A 15,778-nucleotide genomic window follows, 5' to 3' on the forward strand; every position below is an offset into this window, starting at 1 on the left:
TTGGGGTGTGTGTGCTCGGTAAAGTACCTTCCAGGAGGATTAACTAATTTTCCTGGCCCGAAGAGAAGATTAGGAGTTACGTAGCTGACCTTCCCTGCTCTCAAGGGGTTGCAGCAGTACGGGGAGGTCGCGAGTTGGTGAAGATTGAAAAATTGCATTCCAAAGTGTGTTTGTGTGTGTGTGTGAGAGTGGTTGACGAAATTACATCTCGAATGTCACCCCAAGACGCCAGTGCCAAGGGAATCCGAACCCGAAGAAATGTTCCCTGCAAAAGAGAGGAGCAGGAGAAGAAGAAAAGTGGGAAATTTCATCTCTTCGTCAAGGGATAAAATGTGCAGCTATGTGCCGCCCACTCGATTTGTGGAAGGATCCTAATTGCTTGAGAAGGAGTCCTTACACACATTTCACCGGGGAAGAAGGTTAAACCCAGTGTGGAAGAAACAACTGACTGCAGGAAATACCCAGGCGAATCAGCCAACACAAATCGCAAACAAGAAAGTATGGCGCTTGGTGTGAAAAAAAGAAGATTACAAGAAAGGAAAAAAAAAGTCACACAAATACACAAACTCAGAACGACAGAGTAGGAGGAGGGGTGGCGCGGAACAGAAAGGAAAATATAACCGAGCAGATGAAAGGAAAATTGGTGAAAAACGCTAATAAAAAACGAAAACGCAGCGCCAGAATGGGAAAAGAGTCTGTTTGTGTGTGTGTGCGAGAAAGAGAGAGAGGGGAACAGATGAAAACTTTCGCACTCTTGGGTGCAAATTAAAAGAAGCGAAATATCTCTTGGGCAAAACAGCTCTAATGGTCACTTTTTGTGGCGACCAAACGAAATGAAAATCTGAAAACCTTTGCCTGTTCGACAGAGTCCAACAGTCCAATTAATGTTGTGTGTGTGTGTGCGTGAGTGTCTCTGTTTTCACAGCCTAGATCTGTGTGGATAATTCTATGTGACCTTTATTCTCGTCGCAGGATCAACAAGAATTTCTCTCGGTGTGTAGAGGTCCCCCCCCCCCACCATTCGCGGTTGTGGTTGTGGTTGTGTTTGTGATTAATGAATTAATTATTAAATCAACACGAAAGAATAATTCGTGGTAGTTGCACAATGTTTCACTGTCAAATCAATCACACCCACAATATTTTCGGACAAAAATCTAACCTTGTTCAGCAAGTTTTGGAAGTGTATTTCAATAAGTTCAATACCATTTTTGACTCGCTTGTTTAAGGCTCGAGAACAACGGGGCGAGGCTATATTTACGACCCTCGCGTTGACGTTTTGCAAAATAAACTTCACACCTTCAATATGATTGGGCGCAGTCTGCACACCTTTGTTGTTAGATTTACAATAAAGATAAACCGCGATGTGTTCCTCCTCTGTTTTTGACGAATTTTTTTTTTTATTTTCACGAGTTTTCTTTAGAAACTTTAACAAGAGTCTTTTGAATCATGATTTTTTTCCTTTTCATTCTTTATCGGTATAATGGCTGAGCGGGCTAAGGCTCCAGTCTTTACTGTTGGGCTTGAATACCGTCGGTTTCAATTTTTTCGTGTCCACAAAAATTGTACATGCAGTGTGTAATATTAAGTTTCTTTTTTCACGAAGGGGAGGTGCATGCTTTTTAGTCAAATTTGTAAAACTTTTTTTTTCTAAAAGTGTAACTATTTTTTCTGAGAAGTGCTTAGCAATATCTACAACTTTGTCGAAGACTCTAAATTGAACAGAAAATTTGTTCTTAAGATACAGATTTTTAAATATTTGAATAATCTACACAGCAAAAAAATGATGTTTTTCAGAATGTTGAAAATTTGGTTGGTTGCTAAATATGAATATCAATAAAATTCTATTTCCATTGAAATTTTGATGTTTTTTAAAAAAATATTTTTTTTTCTCCCTGATTTTTCGGTTTAATTTTAAAGGGGGTGGGAGGGCGACTTATACTTTGAAAATTATTTGCAACGGCCTTATTTGAATTTAATTTTAACCTTTGTCCGAATTTTTTAGAACAATTTGAATTTCCAACAGTTTTTTTGTGTTTTATGAAGAATAACTTTTTTTAAGGAACATGAATAAAATTGATAATTGAAAAAAAAAGTGTAAGGAAAAATTTATGTAATTTTTTCAGAACAACTTTTCAACGACATTTTTTTACTCAAAAAAAGCTTAAAAAAGAAATGAATCCTACTTAAAGTAAAGATCGCCGCAAATATAAAAAAATACATAAATAAAAATATCGCAAAATGATTCAAGAAATCCAAGAACAAAATTTTATTTTTCGTAAACTTCAGTATTTTAATAAAATTCGCAAAATAACAAATTGAAAACCTGAGTGAAAATATTTTATTTTTTTTTAAATTAAGGAGAAGAGCAAAAATAAAAATGTTAAAAAAATTGCTTTCCGGTAAAAATATTTACGAGACTAAAAAATAAAGTCTGTCATATAGAAATTGTCAAAAACCACCAAAAAACCAATTTTTTCAACATTTTTATTTTAAAAATCTCTGTAACTTCACAAGGATTGGACTTAGGACAGTGGTCAATATGGAGACTTTTACGTAAAATTGTCTGGAGAATCGATTCCCGTATTCGGTTTTTGAAAATTTTGACGTTTAGAGCACCTTTCAAAAAAAAAAAAAAAACACAGTTTCAGTAAATGATTTTTGTATTTTTTTAGGTGAGTTGCTCCATCCTGCATTTTCGTGAGTCTTTTTGTAACATCTAAGGCTTTCTTCACAAAAATTTTGAACGAAAAAAAATCGTGGGCTCTCCCTCAAATTTGAGTTTTAAACTTAAAAATCGAAAAATCTCATAGAAGTGGCGTGTATTTTTTTCGGAAAGCCCGTCAAATTTCCTACAAGTTTGTCTTTGACCACTTTTTGATAAGATGCAACGGCTTCAAGATACAGAAATATTTAAATTCCGAATTACACTTAAACACTTACCCCCCATATACACAAAAATGGCTTATATAAGCGTAGGATAACATGTCTACAAAGTTTCATTGAAATCGGAGAGGGTCCGGTACACCGATTCCCTATTTGGCATGGAATTGCTCAGTAAAGATTCAAATCTAAACTTAGTTTCAATAAATTTGATGATTGCAAACTAAGCTTATTGAAATTATGTTTTTCGTCTACAGTTGTGATAAAGAATTATAACTTTTTTTAAGAAGGCCTGTAAAATTAAAATGTATTTTTCAAGTTAATGATATAAAGAAAAAAATTTCAATCGACATAAACAATTACAATACAATTTTATACAATTCAAAATGAAAATATACCAAATAAAGAAATTTGGATAGTTTTCATTAAACTTCTTTGTAAAAATCAATTTATAAATGAATTCAATTCGCAAAACTATTTCATTAATTTGTTTTCTTTCAATTTTTACCAAACATTATGTCCGGCCCGCCTTTGCTTCAGAAAAAAACGTATCTGGACCGCAGGTCCAAAAGGTTGGGCACCCCTGCGCTACAACTTTGTCGGACAGACCAAAGCTGTACAACTAGATTCCTAAATTTTATCAGCAATTTAAAAAAAGTGGTTTTTGCATAAAAACAAATGTTTTTTCACTGACTTTAGCCTCTTGTTAATCCTTACCAAATTCGCTAACATTTTGCGCAGATGTTTAAAATAACCCAAAAAACAATTTTCTGTTTGTGTAACATGGGGTCATTCTTTCTGGGTTAATCAATTTAACAATAATAAGTTCTACAAGAAAACGTAGATGTTATATAAATTCTGCTCTACATAGCATGAATACCATGCGTCTCCAAGAAAAGTATGGTCTTTTTGTTAAACAAGTTTTCCTACCTACTTATATGTAACTACTCGTGAAAATTGCATAGATTCGTATCAGATTGTAAATTTTTATGCAAACAAAGCGTGTTTCGATTTTCTCGCTTTCAATTTACTATTTTCCACACATGAAAATAATATAAAAAACAACATTCACCGTGAGGCCTCATGAGGGGATTCACACATTCGATTCGTTCCAGCATGTGTTTCGTCCGGTTATCGCGGTGGCGAACTGCTTTTTTGTTGCTATTGTTGTTGTTCCCGATAACGGCCCGTACAATCAGTCTGATATCGCGTGTCCCGTTGCCTTGTCGTCCGTCCCTGTGTCCATTTTTGGCGTACTGGAGTTGGACTGTCAGTTTGACACTGCCCAGCACCAGTTTGTGAAATCGATTATTGCGCCGGGGGTCCACTAGAATGGAAATGTTTGTTTGATTTTTGTTCTCGCGAATTTCGTTGACTTGAATATGTTGTCGATACCTGGAATTGATTAGTGTTGCGGCTGGAGGCAGCTGCGCTGCCCATGTTCGCATAAATGTCCCATATGTAAAAACAGCAAACTGAGAAAAACGCATTTGAAGTTTGTCCCATACATAAGGCTACGTGTTAAGTTTTTGCGAAAAAACTGGATTTCCTCCAGATTTCTAGAACAAAGTACTGGATGTTATATGCTTTTCTGAAAGAGCACACGATTTTGAACCAAACTGCATCAATAACTAAAAATCGATGAAAATGCATATGGGACATTTATGCGATCAGGGGCAGTGCGCTTCTTATAAAAGAGGTTTTTCCATAGAAAAAGAAAATTTTAAAACAAAACAGCTTGTCCACGCGATGTGCAAGCGCTGCGATATCTTTCATTAAACCAAGGACATTAGTCAGTTAGTTCGAAAAATAGTTGCAGGTGTTTACTATTGCACTGAATAGTCTGGAAATAATGGTCAACCCCGCTTTTTAAAGAACTGCAAGCATAGTACAAAACAAATCCCCCCGTTTGAAGTGTAGGGGAAGGTGGGGCAAGACGACCATATGGGGCAAGAGGAACAATCGCTCGTACGGCCGTATTTTTTACAATTTTGATTATTTCCAGTATGAGGAATTGTTGCTAGCAATGCAATTAGCTGATTCTACTACCACATAACCGCCAAAACGACGTAAACGCCACGGAGCATTAGATTTAATGAAGGTTTTTTCAAAATCTTGTTTTCTTATAATATTTGGAAAGCACAAAATAAGGCTTAGGATTTGTTTTAAGGCTCATTTTATCAAAATGCAATTTTTCCTAGATCAGTTGTGTCCCAACCAATGACTTGCACCTATTATAAAGTATGATTTATCATTTGGTTATTTTTGTTGAGAGCTTTTAAAAAATCTTGTTCAAGTGGGGCAAGTGTACCATATGGATTTTTAGTATGGAAAAAAATACGAATTGCTGCAACAACATATTTTATTGGGAAATAAATACATAAACGTACTTAAAAACCGATAAACAATTGTTAAAAAAATTGTCCATACAAAATATAGTGATATTATGAAAATTTCCTTTTTTTCATCTAAGTAATAATTTTTTTCATAAAAAACGATTATTTTTTTAGTAAAATAATATTATATAATCTAAAAATTAAAGAAACGTTTCAAATACATCCTAATCTGATGTATCTAAGTGATAACAGTTCAATTGTTAGCAAATTAACATGTTGTTTCATGCATTGTTTCTCTTGCCCCAACGGGTTGTTCGTCTTGCCCCAATAGTTGAGTAGAACGTACGGAAAATCAATTTTTTTAAAATAAATTTCTTGCTTTAAAAAACAGGATTTTTTAAAAACTTGTTCTATCAAAGTCTTAGTTAAGACCTGAAATAAGATGATTATTAAAATATCCAACAGATTTTTTACGTTTTTAATGGGTTACAACGATCATTTCCTTAGCTTGTTACACTTGCCCCACTTTCCCCTATTTATATTTGATATTTTTTATGTGTCTCACTTGGTCATATCGAAATCTGTTATATAGCAGCTGGAAAAAAATAATTATAGTTGTGTGAAAAATAGGAAGATAAATACCATCGCAAGCGGAATCGCGAGTGATAACGAATACCTGATAACAACACAGCTCGAAGTATATACCTACAAGTGATAACTTTGTGTACAACTTGTGTCCACAGGGTAGGGCAAAAGAATGATGACTGGAAATATTTGTCCATTCTGCCTTCGATACTTCAGATCACAGTAAAGTAATAGAAGAGAATGTGTTTGTGCCTAATGCACCCAGCCGGGAAGAAATGAGTGAGTGCCAGAAAGGAGCTTTCGAGCGGAGAAAAGTTAAGGAATCAACCATTGTGAATGTCTTTGTATAAATGTTTACGAAAATCGCGCTGACACTATGTTAAAGTCCAGCAATATTGATAAGGATGGAGGAGGAGACGGGCTGGTGGATGCTACCGATGGTCACAGTGGGGGTGGAAGTGGAGGTGGAGGAGGGGGAGGCCCTTTATCATTCCTGGCGAACTTTACCGGGGGAAATAGTGGTTCCGGATCGACGAAGAAAAGCGGGCGGAAAATCTCGCTGCCCTGGTTCCGGCAGAGCAGTGTCACCAGCCATGCCACCCTCGCCCGGCAGCACACCATCGATTCGCCGGGATCGTTCCGGTTTTTTCGAAAAGTAAATATTGTCACATTTTTTTGTGTTTTTTGGCACTGAAATAATATACTTTTTCCAACCCACCATTTTCTAATGTCGATATCTCAGCAAATAATGGTCCGATTTACAATGTTTAAGTATGAAACATTCGTGAAATTTTCAGATCTTTTCGAAAAAAATTTTTTTATAAAAATTAAATCAAGACTAACAAATGGCTACAACTTGAAAACGGTGCACTTTATCAAAATTTCACTCAAGTACTTTTTGATTGCAAATTTGATTTTACATCGAAAAATGAAGTTGAAAAATTTTGGCGACCAATATTTAGGTTTTTTGAAAAAAATATTATTGATAAAAAAATCATAACTCGGTCAAAAATTTTTTGCACATCCTGGAAATTTCTGAAAAGTTGGCATTTGATGTCCCCTAAAACGTATCAAAAAATAAAAATAGTATTTTTTTGCAAATCAAGTTTTAGTGACAAAAAAATAATTTTTTTTCCGTGTATAATTTTTTTTCAGTGTATTCCTTATCCATACCTATAACTTTCAATTTGCGTCTTTCAATTACGAAAATTTTGCGTCTTTCAATTACGAAAATTTTGGTACCCAGACATGTATAGGTCATCGCTGAAATTTTTAAGTTATCGCAGTTTTAGTGGAAAAAGTTGATTTTTTGCCGATTTTGTCATTTTCGTGATTTTGCGCGCGGCGCGTCGAAAAACACGGATTTTATTTTCAAAAAATCATATCTCGGAATCCTGTTAATGAACTCCTCCCATTTTTAAGTATGTTATGTAAAAATGTCCGGGGAATCCGATAAAAATATTTCCAGACATAGGCTCTTTGGTCCAGACACCGTCAAAACGGCATTTTAAAGTTTCATTCGACCTTTTCATATGTTAGGCTAGATTTTTGAAACTTCTTGATATTTTTCTTTGAAAGGCCAATTTATCACCTTTCATTTGCGTATAAGACAATTGAAATCGGTTGAAATGGCGAGAAGTTATGATTTTTCTAAAAAAGTGGTTTTTGCGAAAATCGACGAAAATGGCCATTTTCAGACCACCCTAACACGGCGTAGGTCACCCTAATGGCCAAACAAAAAAATACGGGTCTAATTATTTCGGCCCCCAGAAAAATTTTGAGCCCGATCCGAGGACTTTTGTTTTTTTTTTTCATGCTGTTTTCGTGGGGAATTGCTGTAAGAAAATACTTTTTACTAAAAAAATCACCAAAAATCAGGGTCAACTCGGATCGTTTAGCACACTTCGGCAAAGTTGTAGGGATTTGAATTTCCTACAAGAATCTTACACTTGGACAATTTTGGATGAGACCCGCGCCACCTGGCAGAAAAATACTGAAACGATGGTTTTCTCCATACACTTTGGCGATTTTTTTCCATATAAACATCAACGATATAAAGCGACCCTTAAACCTCAACCGATTTGGCTCAAAATTGGCACAGATACTTATTTTTGCCTAAGGAATCGAGTCAGAGGGTATCACTGAAGTCGATTTTTTTTATTGTCACGCTAATACACAAGTAGCCTCGACCAAAGAGCCTGTGTCCAAAATATTGTTATAGGATTCCCCAAAAAATACATATGACTGATTCTTAGCACTTGTTTACCAAGCAGTCATTTTTTCAAGTTGAACTTTGGATGGTTCTGATAATTTTCCATGTTTTCCAACTATTTGAACCACACAAAAAACATATTTCCACACCAAAGTTCCTTATTCTAAACATACCTGTGAGCAGAAGTTGTAAAATGTATAAATGCTGGATATTTTTAATTAAGCCAACTTTTTTTAAATAATTGCTCAAATTAATGGATGGAATGCAGATATTTAATCATTCTGAACGGAATTATATAGTAAAATGACTCTTTTATAAGCCCTCTTATTGATACAAGCAGATTCTGCAGGTATAAAATTACACAGGACATTTAAAAAGGGGGTATATGGAAGCGTTGTCCCGTCACGAAAAATTACAGTTGTTTAGTTTGCAATGGTTCGTTAAATCGGATTTGCATCATATTTCGGATTCTCTTTGAATTCGAAAAGCCCTTTAAAATGCTTCTTAGAAATCGAAAATTGGTCAAAAGGAACGAGAGTTGCGACTGACGCAAGTTTGCGTTGTCCCGTCACGCAAATTTTTTGGACAAGGCACGAATTCAAAAAAATGTGCTAATTTCTCGTGTCTATAAGTAAATCGTGTAACAAGCCAGTTTTTGATCGATCTAGACTAAATCGACCCTCCAGAATCCATATTTGCCTGTTGATTTTCCTGAGAGTATTCTAGGGCTCATATTCGAGTTCAGCAACCCTTAGTTGAATTTGACCTGTTCATTGCCGGTTACATTTCTGTATAAAAATATCGAATATTCTAGCACCGCCATATTGGCCGCCATCTTGGATTGCACATTCCCTGAATACTTTGGAGTATTCTAGGGGTCATATTCGAGCTCAGCGACCCCAAATTAGTTAAAGTTGACTAGTCAGTAGCGATTCTCACAATTGCTTCATTTCGTGACGGGACAACGCGAGCAAAACCCTCTTTTGCAAAATATCTGCGTTGTCCCGTCACGAAAAGAAGTACCTGTCAAATCAACAAAATTTGACGAAATTGGTTGATCCAGGAAGCAAACTTTTCGTTTTTCATTTTTAAAACAACTGTAGAAAAAGGTTTTTTTCAAAAACTCACTAGGAGAGCAGAGTTCTTCACTTTTGTGTATAAAAATCAAAATGATCCAATTGTACGATGTTGTCCCGTCACGCTACATTTGTATCTCTCTTGACTCAAACTTTGTGTTTTTAAATGTTTGCTGGAGTGAATCTTATTGGAAATTTAATGTACTTTCCAAATTTGTATAAATATTGGTACCTTTTCCCACAGATTTTAAAGTTATCCGCAAAAAACTGAAAACATATGCGTACAAACGTTGTCCCGTCACGAAAGAATCGGTCATATAATATACTCAAAAATAGGAAAATTTTACCAGCAGTGTTTTTGAAAATAAACGCGCTCGCAAAAGAAAAAATTACCTTTTTCAGTAAAATGTACGTGTCCGACTAAAATGTACGTATCCAGAGTTTTTTTTTTGAAAAGAACCAATAAACTATTGTCTTTTATATGTTTATAGGACCTAATAAAAAAAAAAAAAACTAGGTATGTGTATTTCATTACAAACAAATCGGTAAGACGGATTTTGTTGTTTGGATTAAAATACCTATAATCTCGGGTATGTTTTCAAAAGGACACAAGAGCCATCGTAACCTCTAACACTTATTTACATTTTCCATTCTTTGAAAACAAATAAACTTCCAATGCTTTTCAATTTAAAGCTTATGAAGGACGTGCAAATGAACAATCTTTAGCGGTTTAGAATTTGGATTTTCAAAAATAGATCGAATACTAATCGAAAAACCGCTCTGTTAGAAAACTTAAGAAATCTAATCCGAGAATCATAGATTACCGAACATCTGAATTTTCAGAAGTGATTCAGTACTACTTTACGTAAACGGCATAAAATAAATGCCTGGAAATAGAAAATTCATCCTTTCCTAGTATAGCTGCAGAAGCTACCTTTATCGAATTACACAGCAGCAAAGGCAGAAAAAGAGTAAAAAAAAATACATTAATTTAACAGCGTGCGAGCAAATTGAGTGGTGTGATAAGAATCCAATTCGTGAGTGAGAAAAAGAGCACGAGAGAGCGAGGAGATTAGGAGCTTCTCTAAAAGCTCGGAGAGTACGTAGTATAGGTTAGGTACGATTTCCGTTCTGGTGTAAACACACCAGAACCAGACCCGTCGACGCGAAGAAGCAGCAAGGGCGTGTTTGTACGCATTTTCCACATTTTGCGGATTTTCCAGCCATCAGTCAATTTCGTGTCGATGATGGTTCAATATGTGTGTATTTTCGATGCTGTTTTACGTTCACAGTCATGCGACTTTTGGAGAAAGAAGAAGCTGGAAGTACTAATTGCCCTTATCGGCGTTGCCGGGGTGGATTAAACCGGGGGCTTTTCCGCAAATACTAGGGTTGACGGCGGCATGGCTTGAGAATGGGAGGGGGGTGTGGGTTTGCCGGGATGTTCGTCATAACCAACGTCATCAATTTGGACTCGTTGGTAAGATGTGTGTGGGTTGCAGTTCGATGTTTTATGTGGTTGGAGAATGCTAAACTTCTTCTTTGATTGATTATTAGTAGAATATATGAAGATGTATTTTTGGCTACAGTCAACTTGAAAGCTTTTTCAAGTTATTTAAAAATTTGAAAAATTTCGGGGAAGACATTTTTTTTCTGTTGTGTTTTATTTTGTGATTTGTATCGCTTGAAGTTAACTAGCCCTCATCGTCATCGATATTATTGAATTTATTCATCGGGTTAATCGCTGTTATTTACATAAATATGGATATACATAATGCTGGTGTCGCCGAGAACAACATCCTACTAAAAATAAACGCTTGTGCAAAAGAAAGCCTCCGATAGCTGCTGCTGCTGCATGACTGGGTATAATTAGAATGTGAACCCGATAAGCTGCCTCGGTTTGGCACAGTGTTGAAGGAGTACATATTTTGTGATACACACACCAGGCGGCCGGGCAGGTCTCCCTTTAAAGTATTGAGCATTATTATGAGGTTTCGACCGTGTCTTGTTGTTGATTAGAAAAGGTAAAAATACTGCATTACGTACGTTGGTCAGGTTACGGAACGTATTTAAATTTTTTGAATATTTTTATATTTTTTTTCAAATCTAGTTAGTTTTTAAAGTTTTTAAATCTAGACGTAAATTTAACGCTGCGCTAGGGTCTGTTTAGATTAGATTAGATTAGGTAAATCTAGACGTAAATTTAACATTTATCGAATTCTCTGAAGGTAGAGCATCAATTCAAGTGGAATATGCCTCACTTCAATATCAAATAATTGTTTACAGAATCGGAAAAACAACTCATTGTTGCGTGTCCTTAACTATTTTGCCACGATCATTTAACTATAATCCACCTAAAAATAGCTCCAGTTCCAGTGAACATAAAAATCGATACACCATCACTTTTAATTATTCATATTAAATCAGCTGAGTGCAGCATGGGTCGGAACTTTCCCCTTCGTTGCCCATTTATAATGATCTGTTGCCAAATGGAACTGCATCCACAGTGTTGTTTATTGATTATTTCACATCATTAGTGTGGCGTATAACTCTATATTCTAATCAATTTTCTTCTTTCCCCTTTCCCAGGGTGGCTTAGCGGAGGTGACGTGGGTGATAGCGGACTATGTCGCGACCCAGGGCACCTCGGAACTGACGGTGACGAAGGGCGCCCAGGTGGAAGTCATCGACATGAACTGCACCGGGGCGCCCGAGTTCTGTCTGGTGCGGCTGCCGATCAACTCGACCGACAGCCAGGAAGGACTGGTGCCGGTGTCGGTGCTGAAGCCACTGCCCTCCTCCCACAGCAAGCTGAGCAGCAAACAGCAGCAGCACCAGCAGCAGCGGGACCCGGACGCGTTAGGAGGTGAGTTTTTATTTTAATTTATTTATTTGAAGAGGACACCACATGTTGTACCTTCAAATCATGCAAATTAACATTTTTAATCGATTTTGAGTAATTTTCCATATGATTGTTTTAAGAATTGAAGAAACTACAAATTGTCATTGAACATTGGTAACATCTCCTAGAATAATCTCACTGTGAAGAGGACAGTTCTGGCTCCTCCCCCATAGCTCACAGTTTAATGTGCATAATAGCAATATAACTGTACAGTTTGGAGCAGTTTGCTATAAATAATTGCGAAATACTTCGGATTTCGGCCACGACCGCAACCGCAGATTCTGCAAAATTACATCCGTAAAGAATTGAAATTTAAGTGCGGTGCTCAAAATTGTTTGAATAATTCCACCCGACCGAAGCCAATAACTGTTCAAGCTTGGCTTCCAAATTGCACCTTCCCGGGCCGGCCGCACTTTGTAATCCAAGTGTTAATCCTGCAAATGTATTCTTCAATTAGGATGATTGGTCTCGCCGCGGCTCCACCGCTGCAGTACTGGTTGACTGGTTCGCCTTGGTAAACAAAGTGGAGCCGTGAAATATTGGCGATTTTCCTTTAGTGAAAATGAACGCGCATTCTTCACACCCATGGATTCGTTCGGCCAAATTCGCACATAGTGCTTCTGGCAGTGTCCCGAGAGTCAATAATATCATCGGGTCCAAGAGTTGCGGTTGTGTCGTTTCGTTGGAGCCACTCCGCCTGGACTCGTGTTTTGCGATTATTGTTGGTGTTTTTCATGGTGATTAATATTTTTGACATCTATCTTCCGGCGAGGTCGGTTCGGTTCTAAACATAGGTAAATAGGTCAGGCCCATTTGTCAACAAGGTTGGCTAATTGCACTCTAGATTAATGCGATTATTCTTCTTTAATAATTTATAGTTGAATGAATCAAATTTAAGTTTCTATTTATGTTTACATGGCACTATAGAACGCAGCTGATTGTTTGAATGTATACTGGAGAATAATAGGACGATCACTGCCAGTATCGATGTTTTCAATGTCGAATTCTGATTCGAGTCGTAAATACGACGAGTGCTGAAAAATCAAGTTTTGCAAAGAGTTGCTTACAACATTTTTTGCAATTTCGAAAAACGCTGTTGAGCAATTCCAGCCCAAAACAGGAATTTTTTAGGTACTTTTTTCTCGACCCTCTCCGATTTGAATGAAACTTTGTAGACATGTTATCCTAGGCATATATAAGCCATTTTTGTGTATATGGAGCCAGTTACACTCGATAATGACATTTAAGAAGGGCGTAAGTGTTTTAAATATTTTTGTATTTCGTAATTTAAATATTTTTGTATCTCGAAGCCGTTGCATCGTATCAAAAAGTGGTCAAAGACAAACTTGTAGGAAATTTGACGAGCTTTCCGGAAAAATACACTGGAAGAAAAAAAACACTTCACTTTTATGAGATTTTTTGATTTTTAAGTTTAAAAGTCAAATTTGAAGGTGAGCCCACGATTTTTTTTAGTTCAAAATTTTTGTGAAAATCGCCTAAGATGTTACAAAAAGACTCACGAAAAATGCAGGATGGAGCAACTCACCTAAAAAAATACAAAAATCATTTACTGAAACTGTTTTTTTTTAAGTGCTCTAAACGTCAAAATTTTCAAAAGCCAAATACGGGAATCGATTCTCCAGACAATTTTACATAAAAGTCTCCATATTGACCATTGTCTTAAGTCCAATCCTTGTGAAGTTACAGCGGTTTTAAAAATAAAAATGTTGAAAAAATAGGGTTTTTTATGGTTTCTGGCAATTTCTACATGACAGATTTGATTTTTCAGTCTCGAAAATGTTTTTACATTGCTCATAACTGAAAACAAAATATTTTTTCAGTGTAGTAAAGTAACCTGGATAGTAAATTAGCTTATATCTGTAAGCCCATACATCCAATTGAAATGTGGTCAAAGACAAACTTATGGGAAATTGAACGAGCTTTCCGGTAAAAATATTTTCGAGACTGAAAAATCAAGTCTGTCATATAAAAATTGCGAAAAACCATAAAAAAACCTATTTTTTCAAATTTTTTAATTTAAAAATCACTGTAACTTCACAAGGATTGGACTTAGGACAAGGGTCAATATGGAGACTTTTATGTAAAATTGTCTGGAGAATCGATTCCCGTATTTGGCTTTTGAAAATTTTGACGTTTAGAGCACTTTTTTTAAATACAGTTTCAGTAAATGATTTTTGTATTTTTTTAGGTGAGTTGCTCCATCCTGCATTTTTCGTGAATCTTTTTGTAACATCTTAGGCTATTTTCACAAAAAATTTGAGCGAAAAAAATCGTGGGCTCACCTTCAATTAAAAATCAAAAATCTCATAAAAGTGGAGTGTTTTTTTCTTCCAGTGTATTTTTTTTCGGAAAGCCCGTCAAATTTCGTACAAGTTTGTCTTTGACCAATTTTTGATACGATGCAACGGCTTCGAGATACAGCAATATTCAAATTACGAAATACAAAAATATTTAAAACACTTACGCCCTTCTCAAATGTCATTATCGAGTGTAACTGGCTCCATATACACAAAAATGGCTTATATATATGCCTAGGATAACATGTCCACAAAGTTTCATTCAAATCGGAGAGGGTCGGGTACAACCGATTCCCTATTTGACATGGAATTGCTCTATTTGAATGTAATTTTATGTCAAACATCCATGTGTTTAGTAAAATCACCTTTCAAAACATACAAATATTAAAAAATGTTACTTTTCGATACTAGTGTTGAAAAGTTCAACTTTTCAGCACCCATTACAGTGCTGAAAAGTAGAACTTTTCAGCACTGGTATTGAAAGGTATTAATTTTCCATTCTGTTATTTTTGGTAGGGAAAAGTAGGCCGTTTCGTTTCTCCAGAAGGACAGGAAAAGTTGACAGTTTCACAGCGGAATTGCTAAATGGACTTTTTCAAACAATTTTTATTAGGAATTTAAACTTTCTCAATAGTTTACTTGTTTAACTTGCAAAATCCCATTTCAAGACAATACTATTATGGAAATCTTGAGTTCTGGAGTACTCAATCAAAAATCAATCTAATCTACTGAATCGTTGACCAGCCAGCCAGTATACAGCTCACAGTGGGAAAAAGGGACCAAAAATTATCGCAACATGGTTTTGCGCAAACCATCGATTATTATACACCATTAGCTTCGTTTCTGCACCAAGGACAATAATCCGATGAAAAATTGCACTGCACGGACGGACCGGTGGCCGGATTACAGGCCACCAGAAGATCCGGATTTTTTAAATGAGTATCAGATTTATCCAATTGTGAACTGATACGCTTTCTTCTACCATGAATGGTCTTGCAAAACAAAAAACCAATAAATATCATATAACCCATCGGAACCGGTTCCACTGATCTCCGGTGGCCACATCCGGAACCGCATTAGGAAACAGCGTGAACTAGTCATGCGACGTATCAAACTTCATGATTTTGGATGCAACAGCCCTCTATTTTCCAATGCCAATATCTCAGAAGGGACCATCCATAAACCACGTGGACACTTTAGGGGGGGGGGGGGGTATGGCGATTGTCCACGATCCATACAAAAAAGATTTTTTTTGTATGGACATTTGTCCACGAAGAGGGGGGGGGGGGGGGTAAAAGATTCCCAAAAAAGTGTCCACGTGGTTTATGGATGGTCCCGAAACTAATTGTCCAATTTTCAATTAAAAAAATGCAATGTTTGTGAAATTTTCCGATCTTTTCGAAAAAAAAAAACTATTTTGATTTTTTTTAAATCAAGACCACATTTGATAAAAGGCCAAATATTCAATA

At 36.2% G+C, this 15,778-nt stretch overlaps 1 protein-coding gene across 4 annotated transcripts in view; it reads left to right on the forward strand.

Moving 5' to 3' along the window:
* The window catches only part of LOC120429711 (triple functional domain protein-like), a 226,984-nt gene that overhangs the window by 62,366 nt on the left and 148,840 nt on the right, over positions 1-15,778 (forward strand). For all 4 annotated transcript variants that reach the window (XM_052709377.1, XM_052709380.1, XM_052709378.1 and 1 more), the window contains exon 7: positions 11,679-11,955. In XM_052709377.1, coding sequence (XP_052565337.1) covers positions 11,679-11,955 — 277 coding nt within the window. The remainder of the gene's footprint in view (positions 1-11,678; positions 11,956-15,778) is intronic.

Source organism: Culex pipiens, chromosome 3 (assembly GCF_016801865.2).
Source record: "Culex pipiens pallens isolate TS chromosome 3, TS_CPP_V2, whole genome shotgun sequence".
Classification (NCBI taxonomy): Eukaryota; Metazoa; Arthropoda; class Insecta; order Diptera; family Culicidae; genus Culex; species Culex pipiens.